The sequence below is a fragment of the Mesoplodon mirus genome (genome assembly GCF_964341445.2).
Source record: "Mesoplodon mirus genome assembly, chromosome: 12".
Lineage (NCBI taxonomy): Eukaryota > Metazoa > Chordata > Mammalia > Artiodactyla > Ziphiidae > Mesoplodon > Mesoplodon mirus.
Window position 1 is genome coordinate 30789417 of NC_138988.1, and position 27385 is coordinate 30816801.

General features: G+C 39.7%; 2 protein-coding genes across 7 annotated transcripts in view; one reads left to right on the forward strand and one right to left on the reverse strand.

Annotated features, from left to right (window-relative positions):
- CFAP20DC (CFAP20 domain containing) overlaps nt 1-27385 on the forward strand; it is a 287059-nt gene that overhangs the window by 203820 nt on the left and 55854 nt on the right. For all 6 annotated transcript variants that reach the window (XM_082639696.1, XM_082639689.1, XM_082639694.1 and 3 more), the window contains one exon: nt 20986-21189. In XM_082639696.1, coding sequence (XP_082495822.1) covers nt 20986-21189 — 204 coding nt within the window. The remainder of the gene's footprint in view (nt 1-20985; nt 21190-27385) is intronic.
- LOC309814196 (phosphatidylinositol N-acetylglucosaminyltransferase subunit Y-like) lies at nt 4475-4887 on the reverse strand (the record flags this gene model as incomplete). The annotated part of the gene is made up of 1 exon (XM_082639715.1): nt 4475-4887. One exon carries the CDS (start codon nt 4885-4887, stop codon nt 4672-4674), a length of 216 nt encoding a protein of 71 aa, XP_082495841.1. The 3' UTR covers nt 4475-4671.

Genomic DNA, 27385 nt, shown 5'->3' on the forward strand with positions numbered 1-27385 from the left:
TTTTTGTGGTACGCGGGCCTCTCACTGTTGTGGTCTCTCCCATTGTGGAGCACAGGCTCCGGACGCGCAGACTCAGCAGCCATGGCTCACGGGCCCAGCCGCTCCGCAGCACATGGGATCTTCCCGGACCGGGTCACGAACCCGTGTAACCTGCATTGGCAGGCGGACTCTCAACCACTGCGCCACCAGGGAAGCCCTGTTCTTTCTTATCTTGACTGTTTTTGCTATGCTGGGTCCCTTGCATTTCCATATGAATTTGCAGACCAGCTTATCAGTTTCAGCCAAAAAGACAGCTGGAGTAATTATAGTAATTCCCTTAAATCTATAGATCACTTTGAGGAATATTTTCATCTTAATAATATTGAGCCTTCCAATCCATAGGATGTCTTTCATTTATATGTGTTTAATTGCTTTCAGCAATATTTTATAGTTTTCAGTGTACAAGTCTAGCACTTCTTTTCTTAAATTTATTCCTATTATATTCTTTTTGATGATACGGTGAATGTAATTTTTTCTTAATTTCATTTTTTGATTTGTTCATTGCTAGTGTGTAGAAATACAATTGATTTTTTTCCCTTTTTTTTAACATCTTTATTGGAGTATAATTGTTTTACAATGGTGTGTTAGTTTCTGCTATATAACAAAATGAATCAGCTATACATATACATTTATCCACATATCTTGTCCCTCTTGCATCTCCCTCCCACCCTCCCTATCCCACCCCTCTAGGTGGACACAAAGCACCTCGCTCATCTCCTTGTGCCATGCGTCTGCTTCCCACTAGCTATTGGTTTTTCATTTGGTAGTGTATATATGTCCATACCACTCTCTCACTTCGTCCCAGCTTACCCTTCCCCCTCCGCCTGTCCTCAGGTCCATTCTCTACGTCTGCATCTTTATTCCTGGCCTGCCTCTAGGTTCTTCAGAACCTTTTTTTTTTTTTTTTTAGATTCCATATATATATGTTAGTATACGGTATTTGTTTTTCTCTTTCTTACTTACTTCACTCTGTATGACATACTCTAGGTCCATCCGTCTCACTACAAATAACTCAATTTCGTTTCTCTTTATGGCTGAGTAATATGCCATTGTATACATGTGCCACATCTTCTTTATCCATTCATCTGTCGATGGACACTTAGGTTGCTTCCATGTCCTGGCTATTGTAAATAGAGCTGCAGTGAACATTGTGGTACATGACTCTTTTTGAATTATGGTTTTCTCAGGGTATATGCCCAGTAGTGGGACTGCTGGGTCAGATGGTAGTTCTATTTGTAGTTTTTTTAAGGAACCTCCATACCGTTCTCCATATTTGCTGTACCAATTTACATTCCCACCAACAGTGCACCAACAGTGCAGGAGGGTTCCCTTTTCTCCACACCCTCTCCAGCATGTTTTGTTTGTAGACTTTTTGTTGATGGCCATTCTGACTGGTGTGAGGTGATACCTCACTGTAGTTTTGATTTGCATTTCTCTAATGATTAGTGAGGTTGAGCATACTTTCACGTATTTGTTGGCAATCTATATATCTTCTTTAGAGAAATGTCTGTTTATGTCTTCTGCCCATTTTGGGATTGGGTTGTTTATTTTTTTTTTTATATTGAGCTGCATGAGCTGCTTGTAGATTTTGGAGATTAATCCTTTGTCAGTTGCTTCATTTGCAAATATTTTCTCCCATTCTGAGAGAGAACGTTTATGGTTTCCTTTGCTATGCAAACGCTTTGAAGTTTCATTACGTCCCATTTGTTTATTTTTGTTTTTATTTCCATTTCTCTAGGAGGTGGGTCAGAAAGGATCTTGCTGTGATTTATGTCATAGAGTGTTCTGCCTATGTTTTCCTCTAAGAGTTTTGTAGCATCCTGCCTTACATTGAAGTCTTTAATCCATTTTGAGTTTATTTTTGTGTATGGTGTTAGGGAGTGTTCTAATGTCATTCTCTTACATGTAGCTGTCCGGTTTTCCCAGCACCACTTATTGAAGAGGCTGTCTTTTCTCCATTGTATATTCTTGCCTCCTTTATCAAAGATAAGGTGACCATAAGTGAGTGGATTTATTTCTGGGCTTTCTATCCTGTTCCATTGATCTATATTTCTCTTTTTGTGCCAGTACCATACTATCTTGATTACTGTAGCCTTGTACTATAGTCTGACATCATAGAGCCTGATTCCTCCAGCTCCGTCAGAGGAGAAACTTGATACGATTTCAATTTTCTTAAATTTACCAAGGCTTGATATTTGACCCAAGATATGATCTATCCTGGAGAATGTTCCATGAGCACTTGAGAAGAATGTGTATTCTGTTGTTTTTGGATGGAATGTCTATAAATATCAATTAAGTCCATCTTGTTTAATGTATCATTTAAAGCTTGTGTTTCCTTATTTATTTTCATTTTGGATGATCTGTCCATTGGTGAAAGTGGGCTTTTAAGTCCCCTACTATGATTATGTTACTGTCAGTTTCCCCTTTTATGGCCTTATGTATTGAGGTGCTCCTATGTTGGGTGCATAAATATTTACAATTGTTATATCTTCTTCTTGGATTGATCCCTTGATCATTATGTAGTGTCCTTCTTTGTCTCTTGTAATAGTCTTTGTTTTAAAGTCTATTTTATCTGATATGAGAATTGCTACTCTAGCTTTCTTTTGATTTCCATTTGCATGGAATATCTTTTGCCATCCCCTCACTTTCAGTCTGTATGTGTCCCTAGGTCTGAAGTGGGTCTCTTGTAGACAGCATATATACGGGTCTTGTTTTTGTATCCATGCAGCCAGTCTATGTCTTTTGGTTGGAGCATTTAATCCATTTACATTTAAGGTAATTATCGATATGTATGTTCCTATTACCATTTTCTTAATTGTTTTGGGTTTATTTATTTATTTTGGTAACAGCTTTATTGATATACAAGTCACATAGCATACAATTCAACCATGTACATTGTACGACTCAATGGATTTAGTATAGTCACAGAATCGTGCAATCATTGCCACAGTCGATTTCAGAATACAGTGCTTATTTTATCAGCAAAATTCTTTCATTTACACTGACCATAGTGAGATTTATAGCAAATTAAAAAGAAAAATATTGCCATTTCAGGAAATGATGGGTACCTCTATTATCTTTCATGTTATTTTATATTGCCATAGAGGAGGGTTTTTTGTTTGTTTTTTTTGTTTTTTTTTTGCTGCATTGGGTCTTTATTGCTGCGCACTGGCCTTCTCTAGTTGCAGCAAGTGGGAGCTACTGTTCATTGTGGTGTGCAGGCTTCTCATTGCGGTGGCTTCTCTTGTTGTGGAGCACGGGCTCTAGGCATGCGGGCTTCAGTATTTGCAGCACGTGCGCTCAGTAGTTGTGGCATGCAGGCCCTAGAGTGGGTGGGCTTCAGTAGTTGTGGCGCACGGGCTTAGTTGCTCTGCGGCATGTGGGATCTTCCCGGACCAGGGCTCGAACCCGTGTCCCCTGCATTGGCAGGCAGATTCTTAACCACTGTGCCACCAGGGAAGTCCTTGCCATAGAGTAGTTTTTAAAACATGACTTGTACTACAGTATATATATTGAATTAATGCAACAGAAAACACATCCAACCTCTTGTTTTGTCTTTTGAAGAGGAAGAATCGCTATATAAAGGTTCTGTTAAACTACTTTAAGGTTCTATTAAGAATCAGTTAAGGTTATATTCAGTTCTTAGGTTTCTTTAGGGTAACTACTGAAATATTTATGTTATACTTCTGAGTTATTGTACTGATCAATCTTGTTGAAAGTTCTGGAGAATCAGGAACTATTAACGTGTAAAATGCTCATGCCCTTAGTAGTGCTATTTAAATAGGTCTCCTATGGCAGGAAAATAAACTGAAATGTGCCCCAAAACATAGCCCTCAACTCAGTAGGACACAATCAGCTATTTGCAAATCTTTCAACCCCACCTCTACCTCCAGAGGCACGTACTTTCCTGGGAAATTATTCTATTTTGGCTATTATGTGTCTCTCTAAATATTCTAAGTTTAAAATTTAGAATATTTTACATTTTCTCTTCCTTAGAATCACACTCTAGTGACCAAAGGGGATAAAAACCTCACAAAACTACAAATTGTTTTCTGGAAAGTGTCAATATCTTATTTTCTTATTATTAATGTAAGCATGTGATGCCGAAGAAATGAAGGTAATTTTACAAACTCAGAATTTTGGCAAATACATGAAGTTTCCATTTTATTACAGTTTTATACCACATTAGTTCAAATGCATTTCTCTACAACTACCCCAACAGAGCTCCTCTGGAATTATTTCTGTCATCCTTAACATGTGACTTTACCAGACTCTGAATGTAAAATAAACATATAAGATTTCAGATTAGTAACTCTTAATTATGAATGGAATAAGAAATAATGTCATCAGATGATGGCTCGGGCTATTAATTTCCAACAAGACACTTTGTTGAAATGTTTCTCCTGATACCCCAGGTATAAATAAGAACCTTCAGAAAACAAGGGCAGAACCAAAGTACAATAAAGAAGCCTCTGCAGCTTAAGCCTCCCCTAGTCCTAAACCTCTGACAGAAGCTAGGCAAAACATCTTTCTTGCAAATTAAGTGGGTGTCCAGTATTTCCATGTAGTTGAGCTTTCAGAGGCAGACACTCAAGCCTATCATTAGGATATGCCATCTTGGCTCTGGTTGTATTAATTATACCTGAAAAGTTTAATACCCATCCAGGTCCAAAGGTGGAAGAACACATAAACGGGTATGGTAATCGGCAAGAGCAGACTGTAAAAGCACAGGCTGGTTGTGCTAGTGCAGCCCTGTGGGAAGTTTTCTTCCACAGAGGCCGAGTGTAACAGCCCTGCTAACGAGACCAACGGAATAAGGACAGTCAACATAGGAAGAGACAGAAACATTCTTCTCCTCCACTTATTACCCTCCACTCTGACTTTTTAAAAGGTGGATGGTATTTAGAAAATTTAGTTGTGTGTGTTGTCGTTTTTAAGTATGATCTAATGCTGCTCCATTTCTTCTTGCTTCTTATTTTGATGTGTCATCCTAGCTGCGTGTGGTATCATATTAGGAATCCCATCAATAATTGGATAGGCTCTTCCTAACTCTTCGTTAATCAGTTCATTTGTCGATGCTTCATATCGGAGCGGCTTATTGGAGAGCGGGCACACCAGGAACTCCAGCAGCGCTGGGTCGAAGGTGCAGGGCGGTTCCCGCGTCCGCTCACTCTGGTCTGGGGACGGCCGCGACACCGACGTGTGCACACACCTCTGGGCGACCACGGGTGGCTGTGCGCGTGTCCCCCACAGCACTGAGGCGAACCGGCCACAAACTCTGCGCGACATGGCCTGGCAGCCCGCAACTGGGCCCCTGAGCGCCTGTGTGGGTTTATTATTGTAGGTCTTTTCCTTCTCTTCTGTTTTCTGCCTAGAGAAGTTCCTTTAGCATTTGTTGTAAAGCTAGTTTGGTGGTGCTGAATTCTCTTAGCTTTTGCTTGTCTGTAAAGCTTTTAATTCTCTGTGAAATCTGAATGAGATCCTTGCTGGGTAGAGTAATCTTGGTTGTAGGTTTTTCCCTTTCATCACTTTAAATATGTCCTGCCACTCCCTTCTGGCTTGCAGAGCTTCTGCTGAAAGATCAGCTGTTAACCTTATGGGGATTCCCTTGTATGTTATTTGTTGCTTTTTAATTTTTTTTCTTTGTACTTAATTTTTGATGGTTTGATTAATATGTGTCTTGGCATGTTTCTCCTTGCATTTATCCTGTATGGGACTCTCTGTGCTTCCTGGACTTGATTGATTATTTCCTTTCCCATATTAGGGAATTTTCAACTATAATCTCTTCAAATATTTTCTCAGTCCCTTTTCTTTTCTCTTCTTCTTCTGGAACCTCCATAATTTAAATATAGGTATGTTTAATGTTGTCCCAGAGGTCTCTGAGACTGTCGTCAATTCTTTTCATTCTTTTTTCTTTTTTCTGCTCTGAGGTAGTTATTTCCACTATTTTATCTTCTAGGTCACTTATCCGTTCTTCTGCCTCAGTTATTCTGCTATTGATTCCTTCTAGAGAATTTTAAATTTCATTTATTGTGTTGTTCATCGTTGTTTGTTTGCTGTTTAGTTCTTCTAGGTCCTTGTTAAATGTTTCCTGTATTTTCTCCATTCTATTTCCAAGAGTTTGGATCATCTTTACTATCATTACTCTGAATTCTTCTTCAAGTAGACTGCCTATATCATCTTCATTTGTTTGGTCTGGTGGGTTTTTACCTTGCTCTTTCATCTGCTGTGTATTTCTCTGTCTTCTCATTTTGCTTAACTTACGGTGTTTGGGGTCTCCTTTTCGCAGGGTGCAGGTTCGTAGTTCCTGTTATTTTTGGTGTCTGCCCCCAGTGGGTAAGGTTTGTTTAGTGGGTTGTGTAGGCTTCCTGGTGGAGGGGACTGGTGCCTGTGTTCTGGTGGATGAGGCTGGATCTTGTCTTTCTGGTGGGCAGGACCATGTCTGGTAGTGTGTTTTGGGGTGTCTGTGAACTTATGATTTTAGGCAGCCTCTCTGCTAATGGGTGGGGTTGTGTTCCTGTCTTGCTAGTTGATTGGCATGAGGTGTCCAGCACTGGAGCTTGCTGGTCGTTGAGTAGATCTGGGTTTTAGCATTGAGGTGGAGATCTCTGGGACAGCTTTCGCCGTTTGATATTATGTGGGACCCAGAGGTCTCTGGTGGACCAATGTCCTGAACTCAGGTCTCCCATATCAGAGGCTCAGGCCTGACACCCAGCCTGAGCACCAAGACCCTGTCAGCCACACGGCTCAGAAGGAAAGGGAGAAAAAAGAAAGAAAGAAAGAAAAAATAATAAATTAAAATAAAGTTATTAAAATAAAATATTGAAAGAAAGAAAGAAGAGAGCAACGAAACCAAAAACCAAATCCACCAGTGCTAACAAGCGCTAAAAACTATACTAAAAAAAAAATATATGGACAGACAGAACCCTAGGACAAATGGTAATAGCAAAGCTATACAGACAAAATCACATGAAGAAGCATACACACACACACTCACAAAAAGAGAAAAAGGATAAACATATATATATATATATATATATATGAATGGAAGAGAGCAACCAAATCAATAAACAAATCTACCACTTATAATAAGCTCTAAATACTAAACTAAGATAAACATAAAACCAGAAACAAATTAGATGCAGAAAGTCTACAGTTGCTCCCAAACTCCACCGCCTAAATTTTGGGATGATTCGTTGTCTATTCAGGTATTCCACAGATGCAGGGTACATCAAAATGATTGTGGAGATTTAATCTGCTGCTCCTGAGGCTGCTGGGAGAAATTTCCATTTCTCTTTGTTTGCCCAGCTCCTGGGCTTCAGCTGTGGATTTGGCCCTGCCTCTGCGTGCAGGTCACCTGAAGGCATCTGTTCCCCGCCCAGACAGGACGGGGTTAAAGGAGCAGCTGATTTGGGGGCTCTGGCTCACTCAGGCCTGGGAGAGGGAGGGGTACAGAATGCGGGGCGAGCCTGCGGCGGCAGAGGCCAGCATGATGTTGCAACAGCCTGAGGTGCACCGTGTGTTCTCCTGGGGAAGTTGTCACTGGATCACGGGACCCTGGCAGTGGCGGGCTGCACAGGCTCCCAGGAGGTGAGGTGTGGATAGTGACCTGTGCTTGCACACAGGCTTCTTGGTGGCTGCAGCAGCAGCCTTAGCGTCCCATGCCTGTCTCTGGTGTCTGCACTAATAGCTGCGGCTCGCGCCCATCTCTGGAGCTCGTTTAGGTTGTGCTCTGAATCCCCTCTCCTCGTGCACCCCGAAACAGTGGTCTCTTGCCTCTTCGGCAGCTCCAGATGTTTTCCCAGACTCCCTCCTGGCTAGCCATGGCGCACTAGCCCCCTTCAGGTTGTGTTCACGCCACCAACCCCAGTCCTCTCCCTGGGATCTGACCTCTGAAGCCGGAGCCTCAGCTCCCAGCCCTCACCCCCACCCACTGGTGGGTGAGCAGACAAGCCTCTCGGGCTGGTGAGTGCCGGTCAGCACCGATCCTCTGTGCAGGAATCTCTCCGCTTTGTCCTCTGCACCCCTGTTGCTGTGCTCTCCTCCGTGGCTCCGAAGCTTCCCCCCTCCGCCACCCCCTGTCTCCGCCAGTGAAGGCGCTTCCTAGTGTGTGGAAACCTTTCCTCCTTCACAGCTCCCTCCCAGAGGTGCAGGTCCCGTCCCTATTCTTTTGTCTCTGTTTTTTCTTTTTTCTTTTGCCCTATCCAGGTATGTGGGGAGTTTCTTGCCTTTTGGGAAGTCTGAGGTCTTCTGCCAGCGTTCAGTAGGTGTTCTGTAGGAATTGTTCCACATGTAGATGTATTTTTTATGTATTTGTGGGGAGGAAGGTGATTTCACATCTTACTCCTCTGCCATCTTGAAGGTCCCTCCATACAATTGATTTTTAAATTGATTTTGTATCTTGGATTCTTGCTGAACATTTATTAGTTCTAATAGTGTTTTGTGAATTCCTTTGGATTTTCTATATACAAGATCATGTCATTGCAGATTGAGATAGTTCTACTTCCTTTCCAATCTGGATGTTTTTTATTTCTTCTTCTAACTTAATTGCATCCACAAACTGCAGGGTTTTTAAAATAAATTTATTTATTTTATTTATTTATTTTTGGCTTAGTTGGGTCTTCATTGCTGCGCGCAGGCTTTCTCTAGTTGCGGCGAGCGGGGGCTGCTCTTCGTTGTGGTGCTCAGGCTTCTCATTGTGGCGGCTTCTCTTGCTGCAGAGCACAGGTTCTAGGCACTCAGGCTTCAGTAGTTGTGGCACGAGGGCTCTAGACACAGGCTCAGTAGTTGTGGCACACGGGCTTAGTTGCTCCGAGGCATGTGGGATCTTCCCAGACCAGGGCCCAAACCTGTGTCCCCTGCATTGGCAGGCAGATTCTTAACCACTGCACCACCAGGGAAGTCCCCACAAATCAGATTTAATTTCAATAAAAACCTTTTTTTCTTTCAATATATATAAGATTTAATACTTAATAGTGTGGCCCCAGTATTGAATTGTAACACAGGCCTGATGAGCTCAGACAGGCCTAGAAAGATTCTACTGGTATGACTCAAAAGAATTGTGCTTGATGCAAGAAGAAAATTTTGAGAATTCTCCTGGAACTAGAAGTCCATTTAATATTAATATGAATGCAGGTGTGAAATTAGCTTTGCTGGCTAGCATCATAGTCCCTATATGTAGAGTTCTGATATGTATGGAGGTTCTACCACCTAAGCTAGGTTTCTAAAATAAAGGACCTCCAGGTGATGGAGTATACTTATTCTCGTTCTACTTCTGAATAAGTAAAAGCATCTCCTCTTCTGTTGACAGCTTATCAGGTCAGGTATTCTCCCAGCTGCTAGAGATACACTGACCAATGTCAGTGATGAAGCCTCTCTCCTCAGGGAGCTTATATCTGTTGGAAGACACAGGAAACAAATAAACAAGTGCATACAGTGATTATAAACTTTATATGATAAAGACTTGGGAAGGAAAAAACTGGGTGATATAATAGAGTGGTAGGATGGATAGAATTGTGGGCACTTTACCTAGTATCTGACTGAGTAGGTGACATTTGAGGTGAGAGCTAAAGTTTAAGATGAAGGCAGCCATGCAGAGAACTAGAGGATAATGTTTTAGGCATCAGGAACAGCAGGTACAAAGCTCCTAAAATGGGCATCTTGAGGAATAAAGAAGGCCCGTGTAGGTGGGACATATGGGCAAGGGAAAAGTAGAAGAGGGTGACATCAGAGAGGTAAACAGGCCCAGATCATGTAAGGTCAGGAAGGACATGGTGAAGAGGGTGGCCTTTATTCCAAATGCAATGGTAAGTCTTTGAAGGTTATTAAGCAAGGCAATGACATTTATATTCAAAAAGTCTCCTCTGGCTGCATCCAGAATGGATTCAATAGGGCAGGCATAGAAGCAGGGAAGGCAATTGAGGCATTACTCTGATAGTTCAGAGTGGAGATGAAGAGACATAGCAGATTACTGGAATAATGACAGGATGTAAGAAAGAAGAAACAGGCAGAATCAAGGATGATGCTTAGGTTTAGGACTTGAGTAACCAGACAGATGGTCATGTCATTTACTGGGCTGTGGCAGACTGGATGTGTCTGAGCCATCAACCTAGGCATCAAGGTACCACAATCAGGAATTGTAAGTGAACATCCCATTGAAAATCTGTGCTCTCGCAAAATGCCAACGTGAAGCAACTTTATGACAGAAGAAAAATGAAGGCTGTTACAAAAGGAGGTGCAAGAAAATTGTCTTCCTAATCCCCTAATCCCCTAATATGGAAGAGTACTAGTAATTTTTAAGAAACGCTTACTGAAATTGATTTGCTAACTGCTTGGTAAACTTCTTTCTTGCAATGTTTTATTCATATCTTAATAGAGTTCTCTATTATTAAGTTCAAATATTTTTAATTAAGAAAGAAGTGCAGCCCTCTGGGTAGTATTGCAATCATATAGATAGCTGGTAATTAAACTTTTCCACATGTATAACTGCAATCAAATAATTTTGAATGAATCATTTTAAACCTGCAGATGTTGTTATGTGCACCTTTAAACAAATAAACAAGACATATATAACAGTCTTTGTGGTTCCAGAAAAAAGTTGGAGTTTTTGAAGAATTGTTATTTTCATAAGAATGACAAAATACGCTACCAATTACAAATTCAGGTATTCTCTTTAGAAAAAAAGACGTGACTTTTTATAGGAAAAACATTGTAAAATATGTGTAACTTTTTAGTTTAATTTTCACATTTCCATGTTTGAAAATCAGAACTGAATTATGGAAAGACACTTTTAAAGATATTTTAGGCCATGGTATGATGTGAGCAAATTTTTTTCTTAATCATCAAGCCTTTTTTTTTTGGGGATAATAAAAAAGGATTAGTTTCATCGCCTCCCTGAACTTGAGCCCAGTATTGGCGCAGTGAATGTCTATCATCATATATTTTTTAAGTTATAAAAGTTTACTATTCAATGCAATTTATGCTCAACAAACTTAGAGAAAAATGAATTTGTAAGTTATTTTAGGGTTCTAAAGGCATTATTCCATTACATAAATTTCTGCATTTTCTAGGGTATATAATACTCTTTGTTCAAAGTGATGCCATCTTTCTCTCTTTGAATTTGCCACTCAAGTATGCTATTTACAGCTGTCTTTCTAACAATACTGCATTGTTTGAAGAATTCATAAATGTCTTTCTCACCCCTGACTTGCTTCAGCTACAACAATATTCCATTGTTGCAAAACACCTGTGTCAGGGTCAGGTTGCCTTGTATATTATACATCACCCTGGCCCAATTGGGGAGGTTCACTTAGGGGTGACGCTCCCTCCTTCAGCAGCTTCCACCACAGATGCCCATCGACCTCATGCTGCCCTGATCCTTCCCTTTGCTGCCCTCAAGGCCTTCCCCAAAAAGGGCCCTGTGTCATGTCTATCCACATTTTCATTCTTCGGAACTGAGAAGTCAGTAGCAGTGGGCACCGTGGTTCAGAGCACCAGCTCAAATCAGACAGACCTGATTTGAGTCCTAGCTTCGCTTCTTTTTACTTATGTGACCATGGACACATTTCTTAACCTCTTTGAGCCTTGGTTATGTCATATGTAAACTTGGAGAAAATAACAATACTTATTCCATAGGTTTGTTGTGAGTATTCAATGAGATAGTACACGTAGAACTAGTATCCCATAGTCCAACAGGATATTTTCTTGTACTTATTTATGAGTAGTTAGAATTGTAAACCAGTATGCCTGGCATTCTAAAACAGACCTTTCAATTTCAATCAAATTCTAGAAACTAATTATTGAGATTGTTCAATAAGTGATAACTATATATGCTTCTTGTCCTCTGCTTATCGTTGAATCCAGTGTTAACGTAAGAGTAAATTAGGGCTTCCCTGGTGGTACAGTGGTTGGGAGTCCGCCTGCCGATGCAGGGGACATGGGCTCGTGCCCCGGTCTGGGAGGATCCCATATGCTGCCGCGGAGCAGCTGGGCCCGTGAGCCATGGCCGCTGAGCCTGCGTGTCCGGAGCCTGTGCTCCGCAACGGGAGAGGCCACAACAGTGAGAGGCCTGCGTACCGCAAAAAAAAAAAAAAAAAAAAAGAGTGAATTAATGGGTCACTTCTTCCAGGTAACATGTTGATATTTTTTCAAGGATACACTGAAGAGAGAAAAATATTTAGAAGCAGGATGTGATGTCTCTCCAGTCATTCCTCAGAGACCACCCTCGATGTACTTGCCATGTTCCCAGAACTAAACTGTAGGTGTGTAGCTTCATGATTGATGGAGTGAATTGAACTTGGGCAGGACTGACAGCATTTCATAAACCACACTGTTAACCATGGGAAGAATATTTCATTTATTAAATTGGACATTGCTGCCAATTAATAGTCTTTGGAAAAAGAGTCTGATATTTGATATTTTGTTGAAACTGCACTCTTTCCTTGTCTCTGAAAAAACAAGGTCATTATCTCAGTCTTATCTGTCAGTGCACTGCTGGGTATATTGCTGAAGCTATAGAACTTGGTGATTAAATAACATTTGTGTCACCAGTAAAAGTATTTGAATTAGGCATAGAAATTTCCCAGGTGGAACTCACTCCTAGCCCTCTGCCTTCTTTCTGAATATTTTTCTGTCTGAACTGCTGCTGATACTACAGGGTGGTTTGTTTCTTTCACTTTCTTTGTATCTAGTGTCTAATTTAGTTATCCACCAAGGCAAACTGGTCTAGAATAGACGTATGTTAAAATAATTTAAATGGAATTGTGGTTTAAAATCCAGGTGATGGGGCTTCCCTGGTGGCGCAGTGGTTAAGAGTCTGCCTGCCGATGCAGGGGACGCGGGTTCGTGCCCCGGTCCAGGAAGATCCCACATGCTGCAGAGCAGCTGGGCCCGTGAGCCATGGCCGCTGAGCCTGCGCGTCCAGAGCCTGTGCTCCACAACAGGAGAGGCCACAGCAGTGAGAGGCCCGTGTACCGCAAAAAAATAAATAAATAAATAAATAAAATAAAATAAAATAAAATCCAGGTGATGATATGGAATTGCAAGAGTTATTAGGACATTTTGATATCTCCATTTCTGAGAAGTTAGTTATGCAAACAATATGCCAGTTACTCTGATGAAGAGGAGCAGTTTCAAATTCTCAGAAGTTTCAGAAATTGTAGCTAGAAAGTCTTGACAAAAATTAAGAGACTATCAGAAGTATGAATCAATGAAAATACGTTAGTGGTTTAACCAACACACTGTGGCGTTTCATTGTCAGTTCTCCAGTATTCCAGTGCTAAGGTTAGCATCCTACTAATCAAATGTTTATGGAAGAAATCCATCTTCTTTGATGTCTTGTTCTTCCTAATTTTAAAGAGGAGCAAGTCAAATTTGTCATTTTCCTTCTTTATTTAAGAGGTACTAGGCTATTTTCTAAACACATTGAGATTGAGGTCTTTGATTAAGAACCTTGTTTGTGGCTTTTAAGTATTTGGAGTACTTGCCATGTGCCAGGCCCTCTACAAGGTGTCCCATACTATCTCCAGTCTCCATTTTCACCCCTCATGAGAGGCCTTACTTTTTTGAAAGATAAGGAAGGAGAGAGGTTTAGCTTGTTCACATATAAGTGACAAGGCAGAGTATCAAACCCAGGAGATCTGGCCAGAAAAGCCTGTGTACCTTCCACCACACTGGCCCATCACCCTTAGTTAAAGACCACTGAAAAAATTCTGTGATTATGTGGCAATATAACTTCTATTGCCACTTGAAGCTTTGCAGTATTTTAATGTGCAGAAGCATGCACAGATGTTGGTATATCTGTTGTTAATGTTTTACAACCAGTTTTATATTCTAAACAGTTCAAACTTACTTAAAAGTTATCATCTTCCCACTCCAGAAGCATCAGTTGGCTTGCCTCTGCTATTTTCATCTCTGTAAGCAGTATCAGTAATTGTTTTCCTCCTGGTTCTTTAAATAATATTTTAAACTACCACTTATTGAATGGCTACTGTGCTTGTCCCATGTATAAGGCTACACTTCACCTTGTAGATGGCATATCCTTGAGTATAATATAAAACCTGTTCAATTTGGTTTTACTAGATTCCTTCTAATCTATTATTCTTAAACTCAGAAGATAGATGCTGGAAAATTACAAATTGTTTATCAGCTCACTTTAAGGTTAATAAGAGATCAGCTACGTTTGTCAGAGAATTCTTTCTGAAAATTAGCAAGCTGACTACCAAGGCAAAATGTATGGAAGTATATTTCTTTTTAGGTCATGGATTAAGAGAGTACTCTATACAAATATAGCACATAAATATAAAGATCTTTTTCTTTAAATCTTTTCGTGCCAAGAAAGAGAGAGCCACATAAGTTAGATAGCTATCGCTTTGCAAGGAATTTTGCCACTATTGGATTTAATTAGCCAACAATTCTTTACCTGAGACATTTTGAGAGATTATTATTCATGAATAATGAAGTATGGATTGAGTCAAGGGTTGTGAAGTGTCTCCAGGTCACATGCTGAAATGTTTGTGACAGACATTTCAGAGGCAACATTGGGTCTGGTTAAGCCTATGTCCACGTGAAAGCTTTTAACATAAAACATGATCTAGATTCTGACCCGTTGGTTCTTTTGAATAGCCTGACTCTTAATTTATGCTGTGCAAGTTGACGTAGCATCTCTTAAATTTAGCAAAGGTTTTCAAGTGGTACTGTGGCTTGGTCTTTAAGTTTTGATTTATCTCTTTGTGTGGTGAAGACATGCTGAAAGCTACCGTGTAATTGTGAATGAGTTATGAGCTCAAGTATGTGTCACTTAGAGCTCATGTTTGTGGCTTCTGTCTTCTCTTCATTCCTATTGTTAGTGGACCTGTGTCCCCAATGAATCAGAGCAAATTCTTGTGTGGGTAAGTAGCTCAAGAACTTGAAAAAAGTCTTCAAGGAGTGCTAGTTGGAAAAGAGATGCTCTAGAACACTAATTTACCATGAGCTATTAGTATTAAAAATGTCAATTTAGGAATTAAACACTGTCTGCAAATAGCAATAGGGAGGAGATTAATCTTCAAATTAAAATGCCGATTAAAGTTTAAAATTAGTTTTGGAAAATGGACTTCCACTTTTCTTGCTGTCGTGTTGGAGTTCAAAAAAACTCACAAAACTTCCTGATTACATCTTTAAAACTCTTAATAATAAATACAAGTTTGAAACTACCATGATACTGACTCCCAGCCACATTTACAAACTGCTTTTTTTCCCCCATTAAGACAGTCCACAGTAAGGTGCCAATGATTAATGACTAATCACTTCCTAGGAAATCTCTCTTTGACTCTTAGACTTCTTTGCTCTTGTTGGCCACAGAGAAGTGTGCATATCATAAACATATACTTAGATGGATTTTCACAAACTGAACAAACACATGTGACCATCATCTGAATCAAGAAAGAAAACGATGCCAGCACCCCAGAAGCCCCATTGTGCTCCCTCCCTGTCACTATCCTTTTCTGTCACTATGCCCTCACAACCACCCCCTACCTGCCAAGACTAGTTTTACCAGTGTATGGTCTCTTGTGTCTGGGTTCTCTCACTCAGCATTTCATTTGTAAGATTCAATATATCAGTCATTTCAATATAGTGTCCTACTGTGTGACTCTCACACCATTTATTTATCCTACTGTTGATGGGCATTTGGGTAGTTTCCATTTAGAAGCTATTAAAATTATGTCTTTTGGTAGAATGCTATATTCTTTAACAAGACTTGGGCAAGGAAGTGGAAGCCATCTGGTCTTATAAGATTTAGGTTAAATTCTAGGTATTTTCATTCTTGTTACTTTGGAACAGTATTACAAATTTCATTTCTAAAACAGTATGTATAAGTAAATAATGCTTTCTATGAATATATGTTCCATACTTCTAACTTGCCCCATGTTTTCCTGCCTGATGCTTAGAATATGCTTCCATATCACCCTTCCTATCCTTCAAGACCCGGCTTAAAGAACATCTCCTCCATGAAGCCTTGCCTGATCCTACAAGAAGTGACCTCTCTCTTTTCTGAAATGCCAGACTATTTGGTATATCTCCCTTTTCTCACGTTGCCTTCTGTTATAAGAGCCACTATCCCTTTTTTAGTAGTAGCACCTTTTGAGTCTTGGTGTAACTTAAAGGAATACAAAGAGCTGGAAATTGTTTGTTAGACTTTTATTAAGAGTTTTTACAACATGATGTCTCCTATGCCCTAGGTATCAGGCACTGTCACAATGCAAACCTGATTCAGAAAGAGTCTCGAAGATTTTTATAGGCTCCAGAATGAGAATAACGACCCAGTTTTCTCTCAATTCTGTTACTCTCCCAACCATATTAAAATAGAAGGAGGTTCGTTATCTCATCTATTAACTGGTGGCAGTGTCTCACTTTGCCTCTACACCACCATTGTAAACTCAGTCTTGTGTCACCTGCAGTTCAGTAGAATTGGGTCTTATCTGAGGCTCACAAAATTCTATAGGCAGATATTTGATCAATTAAGCTGTTCCGTTTTAAAATCTTTGAGAACACAGATTAGGTGAAGGGCATCAAGTTGAAAGATTATTTTTGTTTGTTGTGTTTTATCATTTTGCTGGAGTTATCAGTTTTCCTTTTAATCATTATCAAAGCTCTGTGTGATTATTAATACTATACCTCAGTATATGTTACCTTATTGTATATTCATTTCTTTAGAACTCTTAATTGCCCTCCTAGATTGTAAGGCCTGTGAAAGCAGGGGCCACATCATACTTGTCTTTGTAACTTCACTGTCTTAGGCTCCCAAAACTGTCTGAAAAAACATCAATGAAACAAATGGCTTGAATGCTTTATAAGGGAAGGACTTGCCTGGGAGTCTGAGCACAGCTGAATTATATAGCCTTGAGCCCATTATCTTGCTCCTAAAACAAATCTGATTGATAATGTCTCCCCTCTTTCCTACAAGGATATTTTGAGACAAAATTGGGTTATACATAACAGTTTGAGCCTTTAAGAGATAGAATTACATAAAACACTTTGCCTCTCAGGAGTTGCATAATTTAGTTAGATGACTTCTTGTGCTGGGTCTACTTTAATGTGAAGACTTTATTGCAAGCCTTCTTTTTTAAAAAAATTAATAAATGATTTAGCCTTTCTGGTGATTTTGAAATGGTTTAAGAGATTGCAAATCAAGAATGTATCTAGGGACTAAGTTAATTACCTCTCTCTGCCACCAGTTGCCCTATTCATGACCCTGGAGAAAGTTGCTTCTTTCTTTCCGCTCACTTTTGGCTGCCCCTTCCAGGGTGTTGTCAGAATACATTTAACTGTTGTATCAAATAAAATCATGGAAATATAGAGTTTTAAGCAAAGTTAGCACCACCAGTTTCTAGCACATAAAAAGGTCTCAGTAAGTATTTGTGGGATAAATTAAGGAATGATCAATCCATTTCCACCACTGCAGATTACTGCAATATTCCAGACAAGTATTTACTTCCCCACCCTCTGCTTCAATACCTCTGGTGGCGGAGAGAGTTCACTCCCTATGAAGGCCACTCATTCCATTTGTTAACAAATTTAATTACTATCACATGCCACCTTAGACTTCTGTGAGGCTTTTTCTAATTCTACTGGGCAATTGCATCTTAGTCATATCCCTTGTAGTATTGATCATGATACATTATAATACCCCAACTTATAATACCTGTTAGGTCTCCCTTTCTAGACTGAGCTCCATGAGGACAGAGATGTGTCTCATTTTCTTTATACTCCCAGCTCCTAGCATAGTACAGAATGGATGAAAGGGGCCAAAGAAAATGAGAGGAAAGAATAATAATAACAGGGAGCATATGTATTGATTGCCAACCCAGAGGTGTCCTAAGAGGGATGTACTCACCCCAGAAGAGGTGTATCAAAAAGAATCAGCTGAGCTTCACACTATTTCCATTTATTTTTTTAAGCTCAACCATTTTCATTTCTATTTTTTGTGTGTGTATGTTTTATACCATACATACTATTTTAATATAGTTGTACATTTGTTTAATTTTATAAATAAACATATATTGGAAGGTACACACTCAAACACGTTCTGATAAAGGCACAAATCGTTAAGTTTGGAGACACTTAGTATAGCTGTTTGTCAGGTACTATGCTAAGCATTTGATATACATTATTTTAGTCCACCAAAAATCCCATGAGGTATACACTATGGTTCCATTTTATAGATTAAGGAACTAAGGCACAGAGAGATTAGGTGATTTGCCCAATCACGTACAGCAGGTAAATGATGAAACCAGGGCCTGGACTCAGATATGTGTGGCTTAGCCACTGCAGCATTCTCTCTTGTTTTTCTGTCTTAGCACCTAGGGTTGTACCCCAGGCACAGTATAGGCTTGTGGATTAAATAAACAAATCAAATGGCTGAATTAATCATACTAAGTACATATAAAAGCTTTATTCTTAAGAAAAATTTTGAAAATAAAATTTCCTTTTTCCTTGTAAAAGCATGTATTGTCAATGAAAGCCAAATAACATACCTATGTGACATGTTGGAACGTTTAGTTCCATTTCTTGACAGAAAAACTGAAGTGAAGGACAGCAAGTCACATGTTTACTATTGATCCCAAAGTCAAATGGCTAGTCTTGTTTTCACATCTGATTACTGAACTACTTTTTTTTAATTGAGGTATAATTCATGTACCATAAAGTTCAGGAGTTTTTAGTATATTCACAACATTCTATAACCACCACCACAGCCTAATTTCAGAACATTTACATCACCCCAGAGAGAAACCCCATACCCATTCACTCCCCATTCCCTCTTTCCCCAGTCCCTGGGCAATCACCTGTCTCTCCTCTATCTCTATATATTTGCCTTTTTTGTATATTTCACATAAATGAAATCATACAATCTGTGACCTTTTGCTTCAGGCTGCTTTCACTTAGCATAATGTTTTCAAGGTTGATCCATGTTGTAGCATGTATCTTTATGGCCACTAATACTCCATTGTATGGATAAACTAAAATCCATTCATCAGTTGATGGACATTTGGTTGTTTCCACTTTGGGGCTGTTATGAACAATGCTGCTATGAACATTTGTGTGTAAGTTTTTGTATGCACATATATTGTCAGTTCTTTTGGATATATCCCTACAAGTGAATCGTTGGGCCACATGGCCCACATTTAACATTTTGAGGAACCACCAAACTGTTTTCCAAAGTGGCTGCACCATTTCATATTCACAGTCAGTGGTGTATGAGGATTACAGTTTCTCCACATCCTCTCCAGCACTTATTACTGTCTATCTTTTGTATTATAACAATCCTAGTGGATGTGAATGTTACCTCATTGTCATGTTGATTTATTTTTTCTAATGACAGTGATGTTGAGCATCTTTTGTTTATTGCTCCCCTATGTCTTTGGAATTTAAATTATTTTTCTTTTCTTCTTTTTTAAAGTGTTTTTCATTGGAATATAAACTTTGTTTTTCTTCTTGTGATATCAGTTTTGTCCCAAGAACTCTCAAAGCATATTAAATACTCATGAAATCTCTTATTAGAGATTGCATGATTTCTCAGGGTGCCAAGCTGATGGAGCCATGAACTGTAAGAATTTAAGTGAGTTTCCACTGGCAACTTTCCAGGAAATCTCCACATCACATTATTAGATCGCAAGCTTTCATAACCCCCAAGTTATGATGATGATTATGCTTTATTAAAAAGCTTTTAATGTCATAGAAACACCAAGAATTTTTTTTCCAAATTATATTTTCTTAACTTTTTACATCCCTATGAGGCAGAAAAGAAGGCAGTAGCCATCTCAAAGGATCTTCCAAGAAAATAAGTATAGAGATTTGAAAATCTTAAAAATTCTAGTATGTCATGGAAAAAAACTTTTTGAGCATAATCACTGATTCTACATGTACCAAAATATTTCGAGATTGTTTTCACGTTATATGCCAGTCCTGGATGTAAATCACACTGCTCATTCATATGTGATGCTAACATTTCAGCAATGTTGAAGTTAATGTTAGCTACCAAACTTGGTTTAAGCCAGAGAGAAAGGAAAGGGCTTGAAAATTCCATATGCCAGTTTCTTCCCTGTACATTGAAATAATATTTATACTAGCCTCTAAAGATTTGTAGTAGTAGTCTTGACAGATTACACATTTAGTGAAGTCCGTGTGAGTATAAGTGTTTATGGTAGCTCCAAGGTCTTTCTGGCTTTCAGACCTTACATGTTTTTATCTTCAGTTCATATTTTATTTGATGGCTTTTAACAGCATTAGTCATTCTCAATCTTACTGTAAGTTGAAGTTATTTGCTCATAATGTTCACACTGATGAAAATGATCAATTCTCTTGTAAACTGGGCTTTTTTATGGAAAGTTATTTTTCTTTTTTAGAAACTGCTTTGAATTTTTGTTTATTTAGTCAATCCTCGAATACTGGTTGGGCACCAGATGTGAGAAATACAGTAAGACAGTCATGGTGCTTGCCTTTGTAGCACTCATGGACTGCCTGTAGACTCCAAAAGCAGTTACGTAACTGCAGTTGTGATAGCGCTAAAAATGAACACTCTTAGATTCGGTGAGAGCACATAATGTGGAGGAACTGATCCAGTTTGGGGTTGTCAGAAAAAGCTTTTCTGAGGAAGTGACACATAATTTGGGCCCTAAAGGATACCTAGGAATTAGCACCCGGGGAACTAGCATGTGCACGGGCACCAAGACAAACATGAGTTCGATGCTTTTGAGGACCTAAATGAAGTGTGGCTGACACGTCAGGAGGAAAAGACAAGGCAAGGCAGCTGGCATAGGCATCATATAAAGGCATATTAAGGATCTGGGCCTCTGTCCATTGGAAGCCATTGAAGGGGTTAAGGCTGTAGAGTAGCATTTACTGGTAGCCCATAAAATTAAGAAAGGCCAAGTGACCCTTTGCTGTGTCACTTTCTTCTCTCTTGGTCAGGAATATGACTGGAGAAACTATCAACCCAGCCAGATGAGTGAATCCGAGTTGCAAATGCTAGCAAGCCTACGGCGGCAACAGAACGAAGAACTGGAGGACACTGGGGCTTCCCATGGCCTGAGCACATCCCAGGTTGACAACTGTAATGTCAGCATAAGTACCAGCAGCGATGACACAACCACCTGGAACTCCTGCCTGCCACCCGTGAGTCCAGGGTTTTGCGTCTTTGTTTACTGCCTTTGTCACAAAGCCCAGCCTTGCCTGGGAAAACTAGGGCCAAATGAGGACACTCCTATGAAATCTATTCTGAAATAGTGTTTTAAGTCTGGGGGCATTGTCTTGTCTTAAATCGTCTTATTTACCTTCAGATAAGGTATGTTCATTGTGTGGTGATATATAAAACCATACACTGAAAGAAAAAGAATAATTTTACTGTAGACTCGGGGTATCTCATTGTATCCCCACCTCCTAGCACAAGCTCTGGCACGTAAAGCAGGCTCAACACTTGTTAAAGAAGTGTCTGTTAAATGAACGAACAGAAAGGAGGAGACTACAGATATATGAAGTATTGGTTCGTATATGGCAGCAGCAAAGAACCTTCTGTTCAAGTCACCGGATTTATGCTGACTCCTCCCTGTGCCTAAGGGCCATGATAGGCACTGCACATGCTTCAGCAGCTTGTATTTTCCTATATGTTCATACAGTTAAAGCCCTTTCAAATATGGCCCATCATTCTCTCTATAGACCAGCAGACGGCCTGAAGCAGGCCAAAGTCTTCCTGTTTTTCAGGTGAAGAAACTAAATTCTGGGCTCAAGCTTCCATACCTGGTCAGTGGTAGAGCCCAGAGCAAAGCCCAGTGTCTTGACTCAGTCCATTCTCCTCTATGATCCTCAAGGATCGTATGGTTTAATTGGAAAGGCAAAGCAGAAACATCCACGGGACAGTCCTGTGCAACGTAAGAAATGTCATGAGACAGAATAATAAAATCATTATTATAATAATGGTAATTAGAGCTACCATTTCTTTAAGCACTTAAAAACATTTTAAGATCTCCATAGGCCAAAGGAACATTTACTTATAATGCTACATTCAACATCAGATCAAACATATTAAAATGCACTTTTCATCCAACAGTAAATATAACTTTTTTACCGGACAATTTTTGAAAGGAAATATAAAATGGTGCAACTTTGATTCATGCTTATATAAAATTACATAAAGGTTGAGTTAAGTGTAGTTGATGGTGGATATGTTATGTTTTAAGTATTTAGTTAAATATCAATTTTTCAGTTTTCTTTTTCTATTTTAAATTTTTTTTCCAGATCTCCAACTTCTTTGTAGATGTTAGAAATCTCAGAGGCCCTGACACTGAGCCTTGTGTTTCTAACTTTCTCCTTACTGCTATCCTATGTGGTAAGCACTATTGAGTTCCCATTTCCAGATGAGAAAATTGAGGCTCTTGAGTAAAGTGACACAGAACTAGTTTGGTATGACTCTCAGTTCTAAGCTTCTAAACACCATGATATGGTGACTTCTTGATCTGTGACTTAATTGTCAAATGAGTGCTACCAATATCTAGCAGAAGTTGAGATTTCTGCTTTGGAGAAAACTTACAAGTCTTCATGGAGGAGGAATTCAAATTGGTTCTAAGTAGATGTGGGGGGAAAAATGATATTAATTTTTCCTCAGGGTTCTTTTTTCCCACCTTGCCCACTCTCCAGGTTTCTCTTGCCTTATTTAGTTGTGCTTTCATTAAACTGAATGATCAAGCATACATAACACCTCAAGCAGCCTTGGTCCCAAAGCGTATCTACCCACCCAGCAAAAATACCCCTGTGTGCTAGTTACTCAGAGTATTCTTATAGCCAGGGCTAAGAACATAAGAGTAAGTTGCAGATTTTTGCCAATGCAGTTTACAATGGAACTGAAATATTCCTTTCTTATAAAATATTTCTTAGCACTCATTTAAACCAAAAGTAAGAAAGAGAACAGTGGCCTACTGAACAAGGTCATTCTGTCATGAAGTAGCTCAGAGACCCAACATTACAAAGGGCAAGCTGAGAAATGATTATTTAAGACTGAAAAGGCTGAACTCTTGGTTGCCCTGGGTACCATGTCCTCATCACTGTCCTGTTCTGGGAAGGACTGAAGTCCTCATGCATGACGACTACTTTGCTCTAAAAGTACACAGCCAAAAATAACCATTGGTAATGAACTTAATAACGCCTCTATTTGACCAAATGAGAAATTGAAAACAGTTTATTTTTTTAGACAGAGAAAATAATTGAAAAACCTACCTTTGGTATTCATAAGATATGTTTATTATTACATCAAATTCAGTCTATTTTCAATGTTGGAACTATCACCAAATGGAAAAGTGCATTCCTTAATGAACCCTGCATCTTGTTGCTCATATAGAGTTTAAATAGAGCAGTTTACAAGAACCACTATGGTGTTTCTGGGAGCTCATGACTTTCTCTTTAGAAGTTGTACCAGGGCAGTGAAAAAGAAGAAATGAAAGAAGACATAACTTTATCACAGTGATATCCTGCTTTTCTTGTATCACAGTGATAGCACCATCCTCCATGCTGATCCTCCACACTGACACTTCAACAAGAAATTTAGAAGACATCTCCACTTCTCCCACTCCTTCATTTCCCATACCCAGTTGGTCTCCAAATCCTGAGAATCCTCTCTCCTTTTTACATCTTAACCCTCCCTATCTAATACCATAGCCCTGGCGTTTCATTTCTTATCCAACTCCCTTCAGCAGTTTCCTAATACTAAGGTACCTCCAGTCTAAGCACTGTAGCCTGATGGTTAGAAGCATTGACTCTGAAGTCAAATAGCCAAGGTTCAAATCCAAGCTGTGTGACCTTGTAAAGCACTTGGCACTGTATCTGAGATATAATAAGCAATTAATAAATTAAGATTAGTTGTCATTATTATTCACACTAGTTATCTTTCTAAAGCCCAGATCTGATCTGATCTCTTCCCTGCATGAAGTCCTTTCATAACTCCCCATTGGCTCTTTAGCCTGGCCTACAGGGCCCCCCGTGATCTGAGACCTGCCCCCCTTCCAGGCACATCTCTCACTGCTCCCCACCTTTCACTCCATCCTTTAATCCCAGTTCCCTAAGGGCACTCTGCACATATCCTTGTACCTGATTATCCCTTAAGACTTAGCTCCAAAGCCTTCTTTAACCCTTCTCCAGGCCTCATTGAGAGACACAGCTTCCTTTCTGCCACAAGAGCCGGGATTATCTCCATGCTACCTCTCACCACAACCTAGCTTATCTGTCCCACGTAAATTCACTCCACGTATTTTTTTTGAGTGGTACAATATGCTGTGGACTCCAAGTTCTGAAAGGAGCAGAACTAATTCTCTCCTTTAACAAGATAACCTCCTCTTTGTGCTTTTGTTTCTCCATCACCTTGAATAGGACTTGAAATGAATTTTTACTTCCCTCATAATCACTACCCATCCCCCACCCAACAACACTACTGCATACTCTAGCTACACTTCAGCTTGCCCATCGCTGTCATGCCTTTTGTCCACGTCATGTCAGTGATGCCATTGCCCATACCCTTTCCTCTGCCTGGAGACCTTCCATCCCTCTTCTCTACACTGAACACTCCTGTTTTCCAAGGCCCGACTCAGATGTCCCAGCTTCATGAAACCCTCCCTCCTGCACAGAATTGTTTTCTTCCTTCTCTGGTTCCCGTTATCTTCAGGTTCAGTGATAGCACTTACCAAATCAGGTAACCATTATCAGCGATATCCCTCAGGCCTGGTTGTGATCCCCTTGAAGGCAGGACTGGCACAGAGCAGACACAGGACTGGCACAGGACTGGCAGGCAGCACAGAGCCTGGCATGAGGTCACGCTCAGTAGCTGCTGGTTGTTAGTTGTTGGTTGAATAAATCAATCAATAATATTAAAAGATTCCTTTTTGGGGCTTCCCTGGTGGCGCAGTGGTTGAGAGTCCGCCTGCCGATGCAGGGGACACGGGTTCGTGCCCCAGTCCGGGAATATCCCACATACCGTGGAGCGGCTGGGCCCGTGAGCCATGGCCGCTGAGCCTGCGTGTCTGGAGCCTGTGCTCCGCAACGGGAGAGGCCACAACAGTGAGAGGCCCGCGTACCGCAAAAAACAAACAAACAAACAAACAAAAAGATTCCTTTTTTACTCTAAAGTAAGGTCGTTACATCAAAATTCCAAAATAAACATCAGCTGTGCTTTGCTTAAATAAGTCCTGAATGATGCTAGTAATATTTTACATTTAAGATTTGATAAATGGATATTAAATATACACACAAAGAAAAAATCTCCCTCTGGGCAGGACTTGGTGACCAGTAGTTTAGAAAGAAGATTTAAGCAGGCCACATTCAGTTTGGCATCTTTACCTAATGACTTTAGGAACACCGCAGTCAAACCAGGAAGCCAACACAGAGCAAAATGCAGTCTTTAGCAAAATCTATTGTGTTTACTGCAAGCTTTGGTTTCTCAGCTTTCCTCAGCATCTGTACAGTTCAGAGTAATATGTACTGTTTAAAAGGTGTTTAGATATAATAAATTAGTCATTTTAAAATGTAATTAAATGTAACCATATTTCTCATAGCAAATTTGCTTTTGTAGGCATCTCTTGCTAAATAAATCAAGCCTACTGAGAAAACCATTGGCCTTTGACAGACAAATTTTTCAGTTTCCAACTTAGAACCAAATTCAATTAAAACAATACTTTACAACTTCTGTGGAAACCAGGCTACAAGTAATCAATTTTGGAGGGTTCTGTTAGGAGTAGCCCTCAAGAGATTTATTCAAAAACTGGGCTCTAGGCAGCCTTAGGAAGAAAACTAGGAATTAGTTATAATGGATTCTTAAGTGAATTTTATTTTGGTGAAGGATTTTGATTGACAGTAGCATAAAACTATGTCTTGAGGGCTGTGTGTGTGTGTGTGTGTGTGTGTGTGTGTGTGTGTGGTGTGGTTTCTTTTTAGGAAGAGGAATAGTTGTTAATAGAAACAGCTTCAAGTGATGACCAAAAGAATTTAGACTCTACATCAGCCAACCTGGGCTCAAATCCCAGCTCTGCCATTTGCTAGCACAATCACCTATAAAATGGGAATAATAAAGGCCCTTCCTTGTGTTGGCATGGTGGGAATTGAATGTGTACATGGAATGCATGTGCCCAGTGCCTAAAAGAGTAGGCTCACACTAACTGTAATATGCTGCTCCCCCAAAGATGTTCTCCTCAAAGGGCCACTTGAGTGGTCAGAAAAGATTTCTAGGATATTTTCCCTTTTAATGACCACTGAGAGCTGTAAGAATGGGCAGAGGTTCTGTTGTGCTTGTTTTGATGTGAGCTTAACCACTAGAATTCAGACTGACCCCTCAGAGCTTGACAAATAAACTCATTATTTCAATATTTCATTATTTCTCGGTCCCACCTCTAACCTAGATTCAACAAAAGTATGCCTCATATGCATGCTACCCTGTCAGCAGATGCCTCAAAGCCATCATTCCTTCAAGTTAACAATTCCCATAACCTAATATCAAGCACATAAGACTCCTCAGCTTGTTAAAAAAAAAAAAATCCTCACATGTATCCATCAACATGGCACACTGCAGAGCATGATATCTGGAGAAAAACGAGGCAAAATACACTTAATAGGATTACAGGCATATGGTGAGGTTCTCCACAAGTTATTTATGGTCTTGATTAACCTTGCAACATTTTTGCCATTTTCATACGTTTTACGTAACAACAGAAAAATATTGCCTTTACCTTTTAACATGGCAGGATTATCTTATCTCCTGTCCTTTAATTTAACCTTCAATTCTCTCCCTCACCCCAAAATTTCTAGTAGCTTGATCATGGAAAAGCAAAGCTTTTTGTGCTCGGTGGCAGTTAATTTCATGTGAGTGTAGTTTTTCCAACACTAGTGCATAGCAACAGCGCCACCAAAAGGACAAGGTCCCAAGTTTCTAGGATCTGTTCCATTTTTTGGCTCATCAACATATCAGTGTTTTACATGATGATTGCTGGTTGCTATGTGTCCAATATGTAATACATTGGCATTTCAGGCTCTTTATAGGTAATAGGTCTTAATTTGTTCTGGTCTATAGATTCATTAACTTCTTAGCTCTCTTTGGGTTTGAGTTTTCTTTTAACGCTCCTGAACTAAAAACGTAAGTAGCTGATTGTGCTAAGCTGCAGATAAATCAGATGAGCAGCTGTTCTTTATACCACCATAGAAATAATATACAAAAATTAATATCAGTCAGTGTAATATCTGTGCTGTCAGGAGAAAATATTGAAATGTGCGAGTTGTTCTGTGTTTAGTGACTATGAAAGTCACTCCATGAAATAAACTTTTCTCATTCTTAGAGTATTGT